Source organism: Patella vulgata, chromosome 4, assembly GCF_932274485.2.
Source record: "Patella vulgata chromosome 4, xgPatVulg1.2, whole genome shotgun sequence".
NCBI lineage: Eukaryota > Metazoa > Mollusca > Gastropoda > Patellidae > Patella > Patella vulgata.
The window spans coordinates 21,786,202-21,807,576 of NC_065882.2; the positions used below are offsets into that span (position 1 = coordinate 21,786,202).

The 21,375-nt window shown below is 35.6% G+C and overlaps 1 protein-coding gene across 1 annotated transcript in view; it reads left to right on the forward strand.

Annotated features, from left to right (window-relative positions):
- The window catches only part of LOC126817424 (villin-1), a 46,838-nt gene that overhangs the window by 18,111 nt on the left and 7,352 nt on the right, over positions 1–21,375 (forward strand). The window contains exons 35-45 of the mRNA XM_050544390.2: positions 46–169; positions 672–803; positions 1,449–1,555; positions 1,692–1,811; positions 2,399–2,487; positions 2,725–2,785; positions 3,084–3,235; positions 3,899–4,034; positions 4,413–7,365; positions 18,566–18,687; positions 19,318–19,392. Coding sequence (XP_050400347.2) covers positions 7,305–7,365; positions 18,566–18,687; positions 19,318–19,392 — 258 coding nt within the window. The 5' untranslated portion in view covers positions 46–169; positions 672–803; positions 1,449–1,555; ... (4 more) ...; positions 3,899–4,034; positions 4,413–7,304. The remainder of the gene's footprint in view (positions 1–45; positions 170–671; positions 804–1,448; positions 1,556–1,691; positions 1,812–2,398; positions 2,488–2,724; positions 2,786–3,083; positions 3,236–3,898; positions 4,035–4,412; positions 7,366–18,565; positions 18,688–19,317; positions 19,393–21,375) is intronic.

A 21,375-nucleotide genomic window follows, 5' to 3' on the forward strand; every position in this document is an offset into this window, starting at 1 on the left:
GTGAAGTGAAACCAGAAATCTATTAAACTTTTTTTGTGTTTCCAGAATGCATTAACAAAGAATTCAGATCTGCTTACATTGGCACAACTTCAATCAGGACAGCACAGCCGTAAACTTACAGATAGAAATACTGTAAAAACAGCACAACAAGTATTACATAATAACCCAGGTACAATTTTCAGTATTTACAATACAGCTGACTTTTCTTACATAAACTCAACTACATTGTGTACTTTGGAACTCGGTTTTCCATGTGAACGACTTTAATTGTTAAGTCAGAGTTATTTTGACATCATCCCCATAGTTATTGTGCAGTTTCTCATGGATTCCTGACACTTTTTAAAACTATATCAACAGCATTTCTGACATAAATAACCCTGATTAAGCATAGATGTTACTTCCAATAGATAAACGCTTGAAGTACATGCGTTATTATAAATAAAAAAGTTTTCCCGATGTATCTGGTCATATATCTCAGTACCTACAGCCAAACAGAATACTCTGATTGTTATCAAATTATTGCATAAAAATTTAAAGAACAAAAGGAAGGAGTATACATGTATAAGAATATGATTATTGAAAAGGTAATTTAGGTAAAATTATATAGCTCTATTGGTACATGTTGTAAAGTTATTGTACCTATTTAATCTGTTTGTTATTGAATATTATAGGAAATGTAAGAAATTGGATAAGTTTTATAAGTTGTTTACATGCTGAAGGTTTGGTGAGGAGATGTTTAAAATCAGATGGTGATCTTCATCAGGTTGAATTGACGTATTTGGACCACATTCTTCAAAATAATGGTAATAGATATATACATGCAGTTTTGCTATAAATTTTTATTAAAAATATTGTCATATATAGCCATTGCTTCCATCAGAATACTACAGATTTTTGTTTGTAACTTTCAGGCATCCATTGTTTAGCAAATCCATACATGTATTAATGACTTTTAATCTTTGTTTATATGTGGTAGACATGTTAATCAAGTAAGCCATCAAGAATGTTGATTTAACTTGATTATTATAATTTTTGACTACTAGATTAAAGTAGCAATATTGCTATTAATTTGTAAAAAAAACCAAACCCAACCATGTCCAGTTCTTGCATGGAGTTAAAACATACTGTATTATGGTCATCCACAAACTCATTGAATCTTACAAACCTCCACATATCTCAAATACAACATTTGAAAACTCTATTTCTTAAATTAGTAGGCTTCAAAAATAATGTTTGTTTACAGTAAGTGATGTTATAGATATTATATAAACAATGGGCATTATTCAAGAATATGACAAATATTAGAGCTTAAACTGTGAGAATTTCTAAATTAACATCCATATTCAATGTATGATTAAAAAGCTGATTAATGACAAAAAATTATTCTAGCTAGCACAAACTTATCTCTGTTTAAAGTTATATATATGAGGCATTATGTTATATTATAGAAGAAGTTAGTAATAATATCAAGTTAAAACTATGGTGTTATAAACAGAAAGTTATATGTTTAATGGAAACAGGTCAGATGGAACAAGCGCAACTATTTCTAAAACAGGTAAAAATATTTCTATTTTACTGCTACACAAATTTATACCACTAAATCTATCACATACGAGCTAGATAAATGATTTTTAGGAAACCTGAATTTATTTTTTATGTTAAAAACATGTCCACATATTGTCTATTTGAAGGTTAGCAATGAATTTGGTGATCCTGCTTTTTCTACAACAATATTAAGTATGTTAAATGGTAGTCGACAAGACAAACCAGAAGTTGGTATTAATCAACAAGAGGGTTTATATTTATGTCAGGTATAATATATACACATTGTTCTTCTTGCTTTATAGTCGCCTGTCAAACCTTGTGGGTTTTCTCCAGGTCCTCCGGTTTAGTCCCACTTCTAAAGACTCCTACGCGCAAGCGAATTGTTGAAATAAAATTGAACCACATGTTAGTCCCATTTCTCGCTCTCTCGTTTTATAGGCAATGCAATGTTGACTGGCTAAATGATCAGAGGCATGCGCTTTAGATTATAAGGTCTGTCATTGAGTCGGGTGGTGTGGTTTCGAACCCAAACTTGTATTTGACAAGGAGAATGGTTGCCTGCCTAAACTCGTGGGTTTTCGCTGTGTCCTCCGGTTAACTCCCACGGCTAAAGACCCCTACTCGCAAGAGAATTATTGAAATAAAATGGTATCATATGTTAGTCCCGAAATGATATTGTTTTTATTGAGTTGATGTTTAACTCTTTCTCTCTCTCTCTTTACAGATTCTTTGGGTTGTTAAATAATAAAAACATATGTTTCTTCTTTAATTACAAAATTCTCTATATATTTGAAAAGTTGGCAGATCAGGTATGGGTATGTGTGTTAATCCATGATGTTTTCTGATATTTTAGATATTGGTAGAGAGCTATATACAAAATGGTTTATTTATTGAATCTGTTAATTTATTAAAACAATATTCTTCACATTTATCTGATGATGAGTAAGTACAAACAATATTATTCTAAAATAAAGATGAATAACAAAAGGTATATAATTTAAAATGGTAAAATTATGAAATAAAAAAAGAAATTGGTCAATGATGTTCATAAAGAATTTAATGGTTGCTTTTCATTAATGCTAAAACATGAATTTTTTGTCTCAAACAATTCTGACTTCATAGTAGACCTACTTAATTATAGCTTATATTTTCATTATGTTTGTTCTATTCTGTTTCCAGAAAGAAGAAACGTCTGATGATAGCCATACAGATATCACATATTACCTATAAATTATTACTGGTATATAGTTATTATTTTTTACTTACCATCTGATTAGTAACAAAAGCACTAAGTGAGATCAAAGTTTTGGAAATTTTAATTACCAAATCAAAACAATATCTGAATTGTTTATTTGCCGACCATTTCATTTGTGCATGTTTCCTTCTGTCTCTAATATTATGAATTACAGTTTGTAGACTGGTAAGTTATAGCTTATCTTAAATCATTATATGTTTCTTCCAAGCAATAAGGTATTATATTATGCAAGTTGCTAATTATTTAACAGGATGATAGATTTGATTTAATTTTATTTTATCAGACAAAATCTGAAGAAGATATTACAATAAGACAGTTATTTGATGATAGTATAACAGAGCTATTAGAACTTGATCCTAATAATGCTATAGCTCTATTGATGAAAGGTGCTGTTCTACTTGGCACCAATTATAAAGACCCGAAAAGAGCTCAAATGTGAGTATTCAATATATATATGAATTGGTCGCAGTTTAATTAAAAAAAAACTTTCTGTATACAAGCATAGAAGTACTATGTTCATAATCATGAAACAAAAACATTTTATACAAAGATGCAGTACTGTAGAATATTTTAGACATCTGCCCTGTTTGAAGTAACTAAGAAGAATTCTGCTGCCCTTGGTCCAATCTATTGCAAAGAATGTGACTCTTTTCTAAGTTTTAACAATGTAAGTCTTTCCCAGTGGTAACAGTGTGACACCTTAACAGTGTGGATCATAGCCCTAAGTACTATTTCAAGTACATATAACAACTAGGATATCGAAATTGGTCACTCTTCACAACGTCGTGGTATAATAACATTGTCTGATACTATGCCTGCACTATTCATTGTTTTTCTTCATCGAGAAGGAAATTATTTTTGAAAACTTTAATTAATGTACATATAAACAAGTGTATCAGAACAAAGGAACATCAAAAAAGTTGAGTCAGTAATTTAAGGTGACCAGATCTATTGATTTGGTGCTGTGGTTGGTTCAAAAATCAAATGTGGCTTGAAGTACTGTGGGATGGTGTAGATAGTTGCTTCCAGGTTTGTCAGGGTTTGTGTGTAGTGTCATTCTTCTGTTATAACATTATTGATAACTTTTTATTTATACAGGCTTGCTAAGAAACCATTACTACAGAGTTACAACCTAAGTCAGTTTGATACCTGTTTCAATATAGGATCAGATATAGCAAGAAAACAACTTATACAAATTCTACAATCATCAAAAAAAGATGACCCGTTACTTGAGGTAATAATATACTAATAAAAAAGACTTTACAAAATGACAAACATATATTCTCACATCAAAATCTGGTTGTATATTATTGTCACTACTCTTTGTCTTGTGTGCAGTATTGCTTGTGGACCCACAAGAGGCTACTGTTGATATTGAAAAATTTGAAAAATCTCATGAATGCTGTAAAGGGAAAATTTATACACACTGTTTATGTTCAAGAGACAAAGAATCCTATTGAATTGATAAAATTTCTGATAATAACTGTCAACGTTATCACCCTTGATCATAGAAAAATATGTTTCATTGCCTGGCAACCTACATTTAAAATATTAAAAACAACAATAGCTAGGAATCCATCAATACCAAAAATTATTTCAATTTTTCTTTCAGAAATTGTTAATGAAATCTGAAGAAAATCAGGATGTGTCAGCAGATGAAGAAAAATAATAAAAAAAATAATTTGTTATTTGTGAAATTTGTTATCTGACTTTCTGTATTCATTGGTTTCTTATGATCAAATCGGAATTTTTTTTATTTAGTCTACCAAACTATATTGGCCCAAGCATTAAAGAGCTACTCAAACTGGATTGTTAGGAAAGCCCTGAATTCAGTCCTGTCTCTGTTCTGCCACTTTTCTCCCAGTCCCGATAACTGATGTGAAGTCGAATTGTGACCTGATCAAATACATGGACCAAGTTTCATCATTTTATCAATTATTCTATATTTACTTGATTGTTACTGTTTGTAAGATTGAGATAATTCTCCGTATAGTATACATTTTTGCCGTAGCAGAGATGCAACAAGAAGGAACAGAGAGAACTGAAATAATATGCACGTAATGTCCATCTTCAGTTTAAGGATGTTTATACGCCCACAGTACCACACGTAGTTTGGTCGTATATAGTTGTCGCCCCTCGTTAATTTGACGCAATCTTTTCAAATTTGGTGTGATGATTTCAAACCTAGAGAGGATGATCCTGTTCGAATTTCATCATTTGTTCCAGAATCATTCCTCTGTATTTATCCGTCCATTTCCGAAAATCTTGTTAACGCGATAGAAATTACAGTTTTTAACACAAATGTTTTCAAATTTGTTGCGAGGCATTAATTACGACTGTGAAAGGATTAACCCTATTCCCCAGCCTTTCCGACATGTGTTATCCGCCCTTTTCCAAACACCTTGCTCACGCGACCCTATTGCTTTTCAAATTTGGTGTGAAGCATTGGACAGAGAGAGAAATGGGGTTTAATTTCCATTTGACACAAACTAGATCATTTCGGGACTAACATATGGTTCAATTTTATTTCAATAATTTACTTGCACGTAGGGGTCTTTAGAAGTGGGAGTAAACCGGAGGACCCGGAAAAAACCTATGGCGACCCTATTCCTTGTCACGTACAACCGGGTAATCGAAACCACGCCAGTTGACTCTATGACAGACCCTATGATACAGCGCGCATGTGCTAACACCCCCCCCCCCCCTGAAGCATTGGAATCGGACCGGATTGACCCTGATAATTTTCCAATCTAGCACTTTCTGTTCCAGAGATATGTGTTGGGAGAAAAGCTTGTAAACACGATAGAGATTATCCTTGAAGATTAGCTGCAGTTGACACATCGCTGCTGTATGCAGTATGGGCGTATTTCCATGGCTTGCGCATGTTCCCGAAGCAACGACCACGAGTTGTACAACATCTAGCTGTTACTTCAATACTCAGCAGTTCCCCATGTTCCTGAAGCAACGGCCGCGAGTTTTACAACATCTAGCTTGATAAGATGTACGTAGTTAAGGCGAGATCAAGCCTTCTATTCAAGATGCGGCTTGCGTAGCTATCTTATGTAATTGCATGTTAAGTTATAAAGAGAATTTTGCCATGGCAGAAGCGCGTTGTCTGCATCTAAAATAGCATTATTCCAGAAGTTGTTGAGACTGCAAGAACCGATACTTCATATTTGTTCTTTGGGGCTTACACCGAGGGTGATATCACATACATGACTGAAATAGTGAATATGTATATTACCTTACTCCCAAAACCAAAGGTTGGTGTGGTGACTATATAAAAGATTTAATGCCCTTGTCATCAAAAAACCTTGCAATTGCTTTCGGTGTCAGGGCTTATGAGATTTTCAATGTCACCTTCTATGGATGAACCCTATCAGTCAGAGTGGCACATCATTTATTTTTGGAGTCATTGTTCTTTCAACAACTTTTTAGTTTTTGATGCCAAGCAACCCATCCTCCAGGCTTCATTTATTATTTGGATACATATATTTATGAATTCAATTTTCCAATCTCACCCTACACTTCATACTAAAATTTTACTTTTGAAATTTTAATAAAGCCCACTTTTAAAGACCAAGTTAGGTTTTGTGTATGTTTATTTATTTACACACAAAGCATTATCTTAGTGACTGGAATTTTTATAGTAACGGTATAGGTCATAGAATTGAATATTTCGAAGTGTATAGACCTATAGGTTCATTGTACGTAATGGCATACTAAATATGCCTTTTGTGAGATCAACAATAATGCTAAACGCTCCGAAGTCCCATACTGAATCGCTTCACGGGTACTGTTATTGACACAACATAGAATATCACAACAAAAGCAATTGACAACACGTTCAATCAGCGCTATATTGTCATTCTATAGATCAAGAAGTTAATGGCATATCAACCAATATTGCACACTCATCGATCTATAAAAATCGATCATTGGTATATAATCAAATTATGGAGGTAGGGGTAATTACCTCGTCTCGGTTCACAATCAAGTTTCCACCATTAAGCGTGATATTGGTGAATGAATTTTATTAAGATTTGTTGACAAGATACTGATATTTCTGAACTGGAAATAACCAGACAAGTGTGTTTTGTAAATGAACTAAACACCCGTGATGTGTAAAAATGGGATCAAGTTCCTTTAATAAACATGGCTTAGATATTTGATCTTACAAATAAAAGACTCGAACTTTGTGACAGTATAAGGAATAATTAAAGTCGACTTAAGAGGTTGTGAACAATCGTTGTAAACCATCGATAAAGGCATTTCGTGATCTGAATGTATACTTGCTAATAACATGTACAATATGGTATTTGAGACAGTGTAGTGAACATGTACTGTATTGTGTTCCATTGTTAATAAACAAGAAGTAACATATATGGCCACCCTTGTTTAAACCATTGTTAACCCGGGTTATTAAATTTCAAGTTTGTAGTTTCACAAATGTGTAATTGTATCAGAGTTGATTGAAGTATTTTTAAAGTATATATTGGATTATATGATGTATCCTGGCAATATGAGGAGAATATCTGGTAGCACTACACCATTCACTATTTCTGGTAAGCCTTTAAGATTATTTGCCTGGCAATAAGGGACATTGTCTATTATTTCGGTGGGACAAAAATCCAGGTCCCGCGTGCACGTTGACTTAGTCGTTTGTTCGACAAAGATCTGAAGATTGTCTTGATTCAGTATATTTAGTAATCTATATGTGTTATTTATTGAAGTAATCTAGATGTTGTTTCTGGAAATAATGTTCAGAACTACTCCTGATGTGTTTGGAAATAGTCTGTAGAACGATTTTAATAGTTATCTAGATCAGTCCGGGTTTTTTTTCTGGCGTATACATTGCTTATTGCTCGTTTCAGCTTATTTTAAATAGCTATACAATTTTCATAATAAATTATAGTATTACATTTGAAACTAGTACACAAAATACTATCAAAAAAAAGTCCTGTTCATTTCTGACATGGCGGTCCCCGAAACATGTATCCTATTGTTATTCGCAGGTCTCTATTTATAAAAAAAAGGTTGAAAACATCTGATCTAAATGATAAATTGTTTCAATGGCATTAAATGAAATGAAATGAAGTTTAACTTCCCACATCTCTGCTCCATCCGGGCTAATGAAGACGGACATTTCTTAACATCGTTCCTAAAGTTGGTGCAAAAAAAAGTTGGAAGTTAAAGCTTATTCCAGATAGACTACATCTGCTTTAATATTAAAAAATGCGACACATCGCCTATATCATTGACAGTATAGTAAATACAAATTCAAACTACAACATTAGAAATAAATCAAACCAGTTATCATTTTTACATGTGTAAATAACCAATTTATCACATGTAGGCCCAAGTAAGAAGTTCCATTAAACATTACTAGATTAACTGTTAGAATTATGTCGTGCATTCCGCTCCATAGTGTTCCGAACAATGACGTCTTTTGTAGACGTCATTGGTTCTGATCAATGACGTCTAGATAATTTCTGACGTAATAGCTTGATGATCAGCAGACAATCGCCACCAAGAGAGGTCGCGTCAGCTTTCATGTAGGTCTATAGTAAGCTACTCAGTGCGTAGTTTTATATACGCCCACATTTTCATGTGGACGTATTATGCCGTCCGTCCGTATTACTCATTATATCCCAAAGATCTAGATTCCTTTCGATATTGGCATCATGTATTGGACCATAACTTCACGTATTATTATGCCCCCCCCCCATTGTTTGACAAAATGGCCGTCCCTGTACGCAAATAGTATAGTGTAAAAATAGGTATATCAAGGGCAAACTGCACGCAACTATCCATCTACGTCATACGTAATCTTTAAGTGGCATTTAGTGATTGGGGAACACAATAACAGAACACAATTTTTATGGGAAACAATCACTGGTTTTATTCTAAAAGCACGACGTTTCGACAAGTATCCTCTTATCGTTATCAACGATCAACAATAAGAGGATACTTGTCGAAACGTCGTGATAAGAGGATACTTGTCGAAACGTCGTGATAAGAGGATACTTGTCGAAACGTCGTGCTTTAAGAATAAAACCAGTGATTGTTTCCCATAAAAATTGTGTTCTGTTATTACGTCATACGTCATTATGATCACTGCCCCAATTAGCCGCCATTTAAAACGCTCACGTGATCATTTTAGGACGGGACTTATCGACCGGACCACAGCTTTGTGTAGACAACAAAGTAAAAATAACCCGAGCACGCACGTGTTTTATGTAAACACATGTCTTTAGCAAAATGTCAACTTCTGCCAATCCGGTAAACAGTGGTGGCGCCAGCCGTCGGTGATTGGAGGGGCAAAGCTGGGGCAAAGTCCAAGGTTAAGGGGGCAAAGGCTCGAGCTTCAACTAGGGGTAGGGGGCCTCCACCAGAGAATTTTGAAAAACAGGTTGCCGGAAATGCAGCCTGGCAGTATTTCAGGCACTGATCGATGAGGTAAAGTGTCAAACGAACGGACTTGCGAATCACGACGAAGCCCACTCACGAGCGTCAAAGTAGGGAATCCTTCCCCAGAAAATTTTGAAAAATAGACTGCCGGAAATGCTGTCTTACAGTATTCTGTCAGGCACCGATCGTCGAGATAAATAGATCTGCCCAGATACCGTTCGTCGCCTGATCACTAGTTTATCCGACTAGAGAAGAAAATGTCAAACGAACGGACTTGCGAACCTCAACGAATTCCCATTGTGAGCGTCAAAGTAGCGAGTCCATAGGGGACCTCGCCAAGAAAATTTTGAAAAATAGACTGTCGGAAATGCTCTACAACATGCAAGTTTATGACTGAGTGGGGATGTGGGATTTATTCACTGTAGAAGGTATTGATTACCGAAACGTATCGCAAATACTTTTTTTTATTTCCTAAAATTATTGGGGGGGGGCAAACAGAGGGCAGACCAGATTAATGGGGGGGGGGGGGGCAAATGTGCCCCCCCCCCCCCCCCCCGGCGCCGCCACTGCCGGTAAAAGCGATATATAATATGTAGGCCTACTAGTGGGTAATATTGCAATACATTCTTTGCCATTGTAAACTGTCTTTATAGTTTCAATCTGTTTATCTTTCAAAACAAGGTTAGATACTCCTAAATTTGTCTTCGCAATCAAAACCGCCTCTGTGAAATTACCTTTTATGGGCGCCGCCATATTGAATTGAATAATTAGAGGACTATTTTGTGATTCGGCTTTGATTAGTTTGACATCTTTCATACACACAGCGGCTAAATAAACATATTTAATTTCATACAATAGAAGAGAAATAAATACTTCTAAAAGTTACTAAAAGCATACTCAGTGTTTTCGACTAAAATCGTCGATGTATGAATTAAAATGTCGGGTAATTAGCTTAGGGCCTGTTCTTAGGCGGAGCTAGCTGTAGACAGGCAGCCTAAGTTTGGGATGTATCAAGGGTTGTGGTCCTTTAGAGGCCACAATTTTGATTTGATGAAACTTTAAGTTTATGTTTATAGGCTATATCGCAAAGATTTGGGCCCGATTCCTAGAAAATTATTAAGCACGTTCTTGTGCTTAAAGCGGTGGACAGTGGACACACTAGCCGAATGATTCGGCCGAATCAATCGGCGTCGAAATTCGCCTAGTGTGTCCTCTGTCATTCGACCGAATCAAACAGCTTTGATATATTCGGCCGAATTATATTCGCCTGGTGTGTCCGCTTCGCCGAAGCATTCGGCCGAATGTAGAATTCATTATCCAATCACCACTCATATCACCACTCATATGGCGGCGTCTATGTCTTCAAACAATCACGTGACTTCCCGAAATGAGTGGATGATGAGTGGTGATTGGCTAATGAATTCTACATTCGGCCGAATGCTTCGGAGAAGCGGACACACCAGGCGAATATAATTCGGCCGAATATATCAAGCCTGTTTGATTCGGGCGAATCATTCGGCTGATTCGGGCGAATCATTCGGTTAATGACAGTGGACACACTAGGCGAATTTCGACGCCGATTGATTCGGCCGAATCATTCGGCTAGTGTGTCCATCGCTTTAGATTTCAAGTAGACTTTGCATTTCATTTAAAAGTAAACTTACCTTATTTTGTGTTCCCAGAAAATTCTTAAGAACATTCTTGTGCTTAGATTGTAAGTAGACTTCAGGGTAAGCACAAGCACGCTCCTTGTGTTCCAAGAAAATACTTAAGCACAACTTTGTTCTTAAACATTGTCAATCTAAGCACAAGTCCGCTTACCAATCTTAAGTTTGTTTCTTCTTCAACCAATTAAGGTGGCTGACCGAAGATTCTATATTCGACGGCATTTCCTACACATCTTCCGACACCAAAGAGACAATTAAAAGACAGAAAATCCTTTAAAAACATATTCTATATATAGAAAATTTCGCTTCTACCCTGAAACCATTTTATTTATTTGCCAATTAGTAAACAACACAAACACGGGCTACTTTAACTTTACTTGAACTTTAAGGCGCTCTCACTGAATTATCACCCATGGTGGAAGTGGAGGTAAAACTCTAGGAAAGAACGAATCACAATTACTCCGCCGGTTAATGTGTGCTTGCGTTTGTTTTTTTTTACCTTGTGGCACATTTTATATGTGTATAAGGGGGCATGTCAAATGCATCTAAATCGACCATTTGCCGGGATGTTAATGTCATTAATCTATTTATGCAGTCGACCAATTTATGATGTCATTCGCATACTAAAATTGTTTTTATGACGTTAGAGAGCATCATACTCTCAATTTACCAGTCACAATGTGCTTTGACTCATTCTTGACTTGTGCTTACGTAAGAATAGTCTTGAGAATTTTCTCGAGACGGTATTTTATAAAGTTTCTTAAGTAAGAAAAAGTGAAGCATGACTTTTTGCTTATTTTAAGAATTTTCTAGGAACCGGGCCCTTGGTTACTTTCGATAATCGCGCATGACCGAACGTTACTTCCATATGGCCCCTGATTGTTCGAAAAATCGCATTTATAACTTGTGGTCCCTCTAGAAGTCACAATTTGTATTCAATTTTATAAATCGTTTAAATATATCACCGTTACACATCAATGATGGTTGAGTTCAAATTTCGTAAAAATCTGACCGAAACTGCTGGATAAAATGGCCGCTCCTTTTACCCAAATCAAATTGTGTAAAAGTAGGCCTATGTCTAATACCAAGCTTGTGGACACTCTAGATGTCAAAATTTGTATCTGATTTTGATTAAACTTGAAATGTATGTTTATAAAATCACGTTTTTAGCTTTTGGATCCTCTATATAAGTCACAATTTTTATCTGTTTCTAAATAAAAACGTTTAAATGTATAGTTACACCCCAATGACGGTTGAGTTCGAATTTCGTGAAAATCGGACTGAAACTGCCCGACAAAATGACCACTCCTTGTACGCAAATATGGTGTACTAAAAGTAGGTAGGCCTAATACAAAGGTTGTGGACTCTGTAGAAGGCAAATTTTTTTTATCAGATTTTGATGAAACTTAAAATATATGTTTATATCCAAAAGATCTCGGTTCTTTTTGCTGTTTGCGCTTATCAGACCGTACCTTGCTGAATTATGGCCCCTGATTGTACAAAATTCGCGTTTTTAGCTTACAGGGCTCTCTAGAGGATACAATTTTTTATCCGATTTTAAAAACCGTTTAAAATCACCGTTACACCTTGAGTTTAAACTTCATACAAATCGGATCAAAACTGTCCGACAAAATGGTCGTTCCTTGTACGCACGCAAATATTGTAAAAGTATGTAATATTATGGTTGTGGAACCTCTAGAGGTCACAATTTTTATCTAATTTTGATGAAACTTAAAATATGTTTATATCCACAATCCTGTGGATATTCACGATCGGACCGTAACTTCCTTGATTGTGGGATTGTACAGAAAATAGCTTCTTTTTTTGAGCCTATCTCTTGCAAAATGTGGCCATATCTTGCAAGGCAACCGGTTGTTGATTCTTGATCACGGATAATTACGTTGTAATTAATACATTTATTGTTATTGTGTTTTAAACCCTACCGGTATCGATTATCCCTTTCCCTTGTCTTGGGATTTGCATGTTTTAATGTAGTTTTATGGATTGTTCCATTCACACAAATGGAATAGCCTCTATAGAGAACTAAATCGTTTAATCGTTTATGATTCGTGTAGTATCGATTGAGAGGATGTATAAGCCTGTCCATGGCCCCAGACATGTAGAAATTATTTATGATTCGTGTAATATTATAAGTAAGCTATTAAGTCAATTGCGACGAATGTTAAGTTTCAAAGGCTATATAAGCCTATAATTTACAGGTTTTTCTTATGTGGGCTTTATGACACCTTGATACAATTTGGCCCCCTCTTTGTTATTTTGATTCGTCTACTAACGGTGTATTATTTAGTTTTCTGTTTTAGATATAGGTCAAATTGTACGAACAAATCTGATATTTAGGCTAAATCTGTGTCTATGTTATAATACAATAGGCTATTGTGAATGGTTTGATTATAATTATCAAGGGGTGATCCAAAGGAAGAATTTGGCCTGACCGCCAGACAATCAGGTCCACCGATCGTATATTTAAAAACATTTTTAGTTAACCCGTTGTCTCGGTTTGACTCGGTGGTCTGTTTGTCTAGTTCCAGGTGCGCCGGAACCCGGGTACCAGGGTATACAAATGGAATCCTGCCCTTTTCTGGGGTATACATGTATACCCATGCCCTAATGATGAAAGTTTTCAACCTTTTTACTAGTCTATTCATTCTCTGAACAATCGACTATTTGCCAAAATTCACAAGTTGAGAATGGACGAAATAGACATTGTGAAAATATCTGAATTGATTGTGAAATTGATTATATTTCGGTCGATTATAGTCTCATTATAGTGTCTCGTCAACACTTGCTCCTGAATATAAGCTCTTGCAAGAATCGTGTCTCTATTTTCTTAATGAAGATTTGTGTATTCAATGTCAAATTAAAAAGATTTTTTTATGAGATGAATTTCTCATGATACGAAAATTGTGAATAATCAGGCTTTTGTCTCTTTCATTATCATGTATTTTAAAGGGTTTTATGTTGGAATTTGGAATGCTAGAGGCACTCTAAACAGCGTTCTCGGAATTGACAAATTTCAAAATTTTCTAGAGACAGGGGGGAGAGACCCCCCCCCCCCAATCTTTTGGTACCCTGGCCCTCGCGCCGTTCCGGTGCCCCTGCCTAGTTCCTTCGTCGCCTTAAAAAAAAATGTTCCACTCTTGGTAAAAACTGAATTATTACGACAAATAAGGCGACGTTCTATGAAACTCGAATGAAACTGCATCAGCTATACTTATCTATTTATTTGGTTCCTTGTTTTCATATGGAACATATTTTATAAGACTTGACAACCAAGACCTAATCATGTTGCTTCACTTTTAGTTTTACCGCCTTTATAAAACACTGATACTGAGACCCCCAACATCTACAAAACGTCTACGCTTGTTTTGTCACAGTATTTGAAGGGCATTAATAGAATACAATCTTATATTTGTTCACAAACGTTTATATAGTCTCACCAGTTATAAACACGTTATAAACTCATTAAGTGGATTTCTGCCTTAATCCGAGGATTAAATATCACCTATTATAATACAACACTTGACTCGATTGATTATTCATATCAGTTATTACAATCAAAACAAATTATCCTAAAACGGCTATTTGGTTGTAAATATGGGGACATCTCACTGTGCCCCCTGCTATTGTTCTCATGGGGGGATTAATCAAGCAAGGGGATTATCGAATACAATGGTGTTAAAAGTATAGTCTGTTTTTTTAAACTACTAGGTTTAAACTAATTAACAACTTTATTCACAATAAATTTCATAAAAGTAACAACAAATACATGTATCAAACATAAATCATAACCCTACTAAATGTGATATGGCGTCAGTATATTCAATTGCACTTTTTACTCCATTTAACAGTTTGATTTTTAGATCATTAATAGATTCTTCTACTCTTTTATATTTTCGTCTTTTAGGGGGCAATCGTCCCCCGTTATCCAATTGAACTATTGTATTTTCAGTAAAAGTCTGCTGGTGCTATTGGGTTTCGTATTTTTTACTCTGTACTTATACCCCAAATTAACTAAATTTTGACCTCCTTGAGAATTAGGAATAAACCCTATGCGAACTTGAGCCATTTTAAAAGATATAATGTAATTGGGGGTGACAACTATCCTTATATAATGATAGTGAGTTTCTAATCATATATTTGATTGATTTATGAGTACTGTCGGAATAAAAGGTAGGTGAATAATATTTAAGATACTCGTTAACCGATGACACGTGAACTTAACTTATATATTTTAATCATTAAAATAATTAAATTTTAACTAGGTGAACAGTACTAATAAGGATACAGTCTATAATCCTTTGTTTACTTAATTTTCACACCACTACCCTATAACACCAGTTGATTGGGGGGCACAGTGGGATTAAACCGTAAATATCTGCTTGAGATAGGTGTTTAAAAGAAAAAAAAATATATAGCTGTAAACCTATCAGGTACGAATTATACATATATATTTATACTAATTTACAGTTATGTCGAAGTGTGGATTTTCAGATATATCTCAGACCTGGAATCGACAGTGACATCATTATTGTTCTTCCGGTGGCAGCAAACTGTAATCTGATTTTATAGCTTCATTAGCCCAGTCGGAGCAGAACAGTAGGACGTTAAACCCCATTTCATTTCATTTCGTTATAGCTCATAAGCGTCTCCTTTGATAAACAAACAATCTAAAACACGATAAGAGTAAAGGGGCACATATAATCACGCCTACCAGTTTGTAAAAGATAGCTTTTGATTTGCCGTGATTTGCCTGTAGTAACATTGAATTCAAAATTTGACAAATCTTCTAGTGAAAACACCGTACACTAAGTAGATCTTAATATTATGCAGAGTTAATTAAATATATTTTCCTGGTCGGAGTGACGCGGTCTTTTTAATTGGCCTACACAAAATAACAATACACTGGAATTGCATGTGATTGAATTATTTCTGTTATTAATCACCCCCAAATCACAACATTGGCCCACTTATTATGCATGGTATTGCACTCCCAACGATGTTAATATGAAATGCTATTATTTATATATATATATATGACGACATGCCCCATTAATCTAAAAGGCGTTCCCAAAATATTTATTCAAGAATAAAACTAATGAAGCTTGACCATTATTATTATTATTTAATTTAACTGATCATTTTTTAAAATATATTCAGAAGGTCACGCCATGAAGACAGGTCAAACAGTGCCTATATTATTGTTTCTGATCCCTTCCAAGATGATATATTAATACAAAGATATGAATTACCACAATAAGATTTGAAATGTTTTTGTTCGTGAATAGAACTTTGTCTAATGATGCTTGAGGTGTTATTTTATTGTCAAGACAAACACTGAATGGGTCTATATACACGTATGACAAATATTCAATATGTACATACACATATAGTGTTTGTAACCAAAACAAATAATGGATTGTTATTTATTGTGTAGTAAATCAAAATACTATGAAATACAGGTATAAAATGGTAGAGTGTGTCACTCATGACACCTTCTGTCCCAAAAAGGTAGACCTAATCATTCAAAATTTTTAAAAAGGAATTTTTTTAGTGATTCTAATTTTTATTTCTTTGTGATCAAATTAAAAGAAATGCGCGAGTTGGTGTCTTTGAACACTTATCTATAAGGTTACCCCTTTCCCCCCTCGAACTACGACCCATTCTTATTGAGATTGCTGTGTCCATATTGGCGACAGAAATGCCACTGCCCGGTTAAAGGTATTCTATTTTGCATTGAAAACGTAACCAAAGGAAAACTAAACAAAACAAAGGCGATTTCCACGAATAATTCACAGACTATCAATCCATTCCAGATTGTGGACGTGAATATCTAAACTTATTAATCCCTGATTGATTCCTATCTGTTTACATTGTAGACCATTTGTTTACTATATATCTTGAAACAAATTAAATCATACAAAACTGTCGGTTATGTGAAATCGTGTTGACAATCAGAGGCTCGATTAAGGGATTTGGGTTTAGGAAAATCTCGAGCTTTGAATTACAAGGAAGAAATAATGAACACTTAAGATATGTGCGATTAAAGGTATTTAGTCAAAGTTGCCTATTATCGATTGGCATCCAAAGTTTTGTGCAGCTCACCCCCACCCCAAAGGATGGACTTAAAGGAACCTTGCGAGAGTGGTAGGCCCGGGGACCCATAAAGAAGTTAATGTTCTCACGTTAGGTTTGGTACTCGGGATATAATACCCTATAAAGCATCATTTATAGTCAAAGATTTCAGTATATCCCACCAAAGACACACATAAATTCTTTTTGGTTTCTGTTCGAGAAAATGTAAATCACAGAACAACCGCCCCCGCCCCCGATGAACCTTGCGAAAGACGACAAATTACACCACTTGTATAATTATTTATTTATCTAAACTTTAATTCGAAATCAGTTTAAACGAAATAATAAAATAAGAAGGTTTAGCAAGTAACCAAAGAATTGAGGAATAGTAGTGGATTATCTGATATACAGTTTATATTACATGCTATATATAATAAAGATTAGATTAAACCTTATCATAATAAAGTATTTTATTTCGCCTTGTTTGATCCCTGATGTGTGTTGACGCATGGTCAAATGTGATGAATGAGGTTATGATTGGGTTAATTACACCTGACAAGACGTGTAGCTTGATTAAAAGTATTGTAATTGTACAGGTATATAGCCTACTACAGATAGGAAAGGACCAATATGTCCTATAAGTAGACTGGAAATAAGAACATAAATCATAACAGATTTTCAAAATATACGTGCTCTGAGGTAAGTGTCAGTGGCCGTTGTATTAAATATTAAAAAGTTGTAATGTCTGTATTGGGAAGAATCTGCAGTGTACGGTTTTAGAATCACAAAACCGTTAGATGTTTTTTTCTTATGCTGCTGCATTGAAGTTATTGACTAAGCTATTCTGCTGGTAGTTGTTGATGATGTTGTCGAATTATTAGTTGTTGGCCATGCTAATCTGTAGGCAGTTGTTGATGATGCCTTCCTTCTTGGTGATACTGTTCTCTGGGTATTTGTTGAGAATGCTGTTGTGATATAACAGTTGTGGATGTTGATGTTCTGATAGTAGTTGTCCATGGTACTGTTATGTAAGTACATTTAGTAATTAATGATATTGTTCAATGGGTAGTTATTGACACTGCTGTTCCGTGATAATTCTTTATGATACAGTTATGGCAGCTATTTGGGGAAGGTGAAGTTCTGATACATGTTGATGATACTGGTTCGTAGGTAGTTGTTGATGATAATGTTCTGTAGTAGCTGTTGATTATACTGTTCTACGAGCAGTTGTTGATGATGTCATTCTGGTGTTTTACAGTTGTCTTATGTCTGTTTAGACGATTCAATATTTTGATGGCGACGCGGGTTTGTCTCTTACTATTTATATCTAGAAACTTTATCTTTTATAGATTACTAACCGTGTTACCCGGCATTAGTTTATCTCCATTTTTGAAACATCCATAATAACGAAATATTCAATAATTGCCAATTTATCATCAAATACTGTGCCAAACAAAATAAATATCACCACTGAATCAATTTCTAGTGATAACAGGCCATTTTTATTTTTTTTAGTTGGTATATTTTTATTTTTTTTAGTTGGTATATTTTTATTTTTTTTTAAACGACTTACTTGATGTGTATATTGTTGCAGGTGAGGCGTATAATTACGAGTCGTCGTCTTACAGTGACAGTGGTGATTCTGTTCAAATTATGAATCTGGACACCATCTTTGATAGTGTCGATACACCAGGATTAAACATATGGCGAGTACATGTAAGTATTAAATTTTGATATTAAAGACACAATAAAAAGCAGTCTTATTTAGACCAAAATCGCCCAATCCTAACGTAAGTTATGGTTTGCTAAAGTTCCAATTACCTTCACTGATTTCATGACGTCATCTTTCTCGTCTTAGAACCATACTAAACTTACGCTCTCTGTCTACAGCTAGCTCCGCTTGAGAACAGGCACTCAGCTAGTCGACCGACACTTTAAGTCCTAAATCGACGATTTTAGTCGAAAACACGTAAGTATATTTCGAGAGTTTTGAGAAGTATATATTCTTCTTTCATTTAATCAAATTGAAAAGGTTTAATTAGTCATTTTGTGTATAACAGAATAGAACCAGGATAGGACCACATTACAAGACAATATACACTAATTGTTGGATATGGCGGCTATTCAGGACAGCTATCTATTCTCGAAGTATCAAGTAAATGGATCTACTGCAGAATGTCTTAAAACGTCAGTTAGCTAGAAAAAAAATAACTGGCTTCTATCCATGAATATAAAGGTCAAGATGGCGCGAGGATTTATCTGTACCACTGTTTTGCTTAAGTGTGGTTTCTTAGTTTGAGGAACATACTCAGATATTATGTACTTATTGCATTGTTATATTTGTAGAGCAATGACTTGGAACCAGTTAAAGAGAATGATCACGGTTTCTTTCATGAAGAAGCGGTGTATGTTTTATTGAAGGTAAAATAAATAGAACTTTAACTTCATTATTTACGCCTGGTTGCTACAGTTTAGTTTGATGTAAATGGTTCCGATATCGTGATTAGTTGTTAATCACAGTTCTTAAGCGTTGTGGCTTGGTGTTTGATTTTACAGATTTAATCTCTGTTAGCTTTTAATTCGAAGGTAGGATACCACTAACTCGGCAAATAAATCCTTGTGAGAGAAGGTTACGTATTAAAAGTATTTAGTTGTCAGCGGATGTGAACTCGGTCCGCCACTTCAGCTGAAATTAAAAATAATCTAAACTGCATGATATTCGTTCCATGATCAGCATATTCTATATCGTCAATAACTTTCAGGACCGCTGTGGCCGAATGAGTTAGGTGCTGCATCGCTAACCAGAAGGTATCGGGTTCGCTCCTGGTGTTGGCCGAGAAAGTTCTTTCGGCTTTTCCGGTGGAGGTCATATCAAGGAACAACATCTAGTCTTTCGGATTGGACAGATCCAGTGTACAAGTTGGCTTGCACGTAAAATAACCCCGAGCAATTGGAATTCGAACCATAATAATAGCATACTGCATACGGCCCATCTTCATTAGACCAGTTGGTGTCGCTGAGTATAACGTGAAACCCCATTTCATTTCATTTCATTTCAATAACTTAAATAAACATACTTGAATATGTTTATGTATTAAATACGTGTACGGTAACTAATAGTCGTGTGCTATCATAGTTTATAACATATAAATATAGTACGAGTTACACACTATAGTAATATATACTCTTAAAAAAAAAGTAGGGGATATTGAAATGCAAATATGCATGTTGTGATATGATAAATAGTCATGGACACTTGACATGCTTTGAGAGTATGTTCACAGATGCAGAACTTATCGCCCCAACAGAACCACTGAGCTGCACGCGGTTTAGTGTGTTACGTTTAATTTGCAATGAAACGTGTTCAACATGATGAACGTCTACGTGCTATTGGCATTCTTCAAATGGGTTCTACACAGCGAGCAGTAGCCAACATGCTTAATGTGTCACAGTCTGTGATCAACAGACTGTGGAACCGGTACCAACAAACACACAATGTTGATGATAGACCTCATTCGGGTCGCCCTAGAGCCACTACACAAGCCCAGGATCGATACATTAGTACACAGGTCCTGCGAAATCGAGGACAAACGGTCAATCAGCTTTCTGTAAACTTGTACCAAGTTACCGGAATTCGAGTTACACCCCAAACAATTAGAAATAAGCTACATGCAGCCCATTTGCATGCGCGACGACCGCATGTCGTGCCCCCCTTAACTCGCCACCCCTTAACTCGCCAGCACATGGCAAACGGCGTCAATGGTGTAGGCAGCGTAAAAATTGGGGTAATCGTCGATGGGCGCGTGTAATGTTCTCAGGTGAGTCCAGATTTACTCTGGATTTCACGTTAACGTTAATGTCAGACAGCATGACATATTCGGTCGTGGATCTTTTATGGTGTGGGGAGGAATCGCCATGACTGGCAGAACGGACTTGCATATTGTTCAAGGAAGGGTCACTGGTGTGTACTATCGTGACCACATCCTAGCACCGATAGTTCTGCCATTTGCTCAACGTTCAGGTCGACGTTTCATCTTTCAAGATGATAATGCCCCTGTCCACCGCGCTCGTGTTGTAAATGACTACCTCCAGTGTCACCATATTGTCCATATGCCTTGGCCAGCCATGAGTCCTGACCTTTCCCCTATAGAGCATGTCTGGGACATGATCGGGAGACGTGCTCTTCGACGTCAACGTCGACCGACAACACTGCAAGAATTGGCCGTGGCACTGCAAGGGGAGTGGTTCAGATTGCCCTAAATCGTGATTGGACGGTTGATTAGGAGCATGCCACGACAAATTGCTGAATGTCTGAGGATTGGTGGAGCAATTACTCATTTTAAGACAAAAATCAAAAACGTCCATTTTCACTTTTGACAGAGTATCTCTTTGCGAGTGAAATTG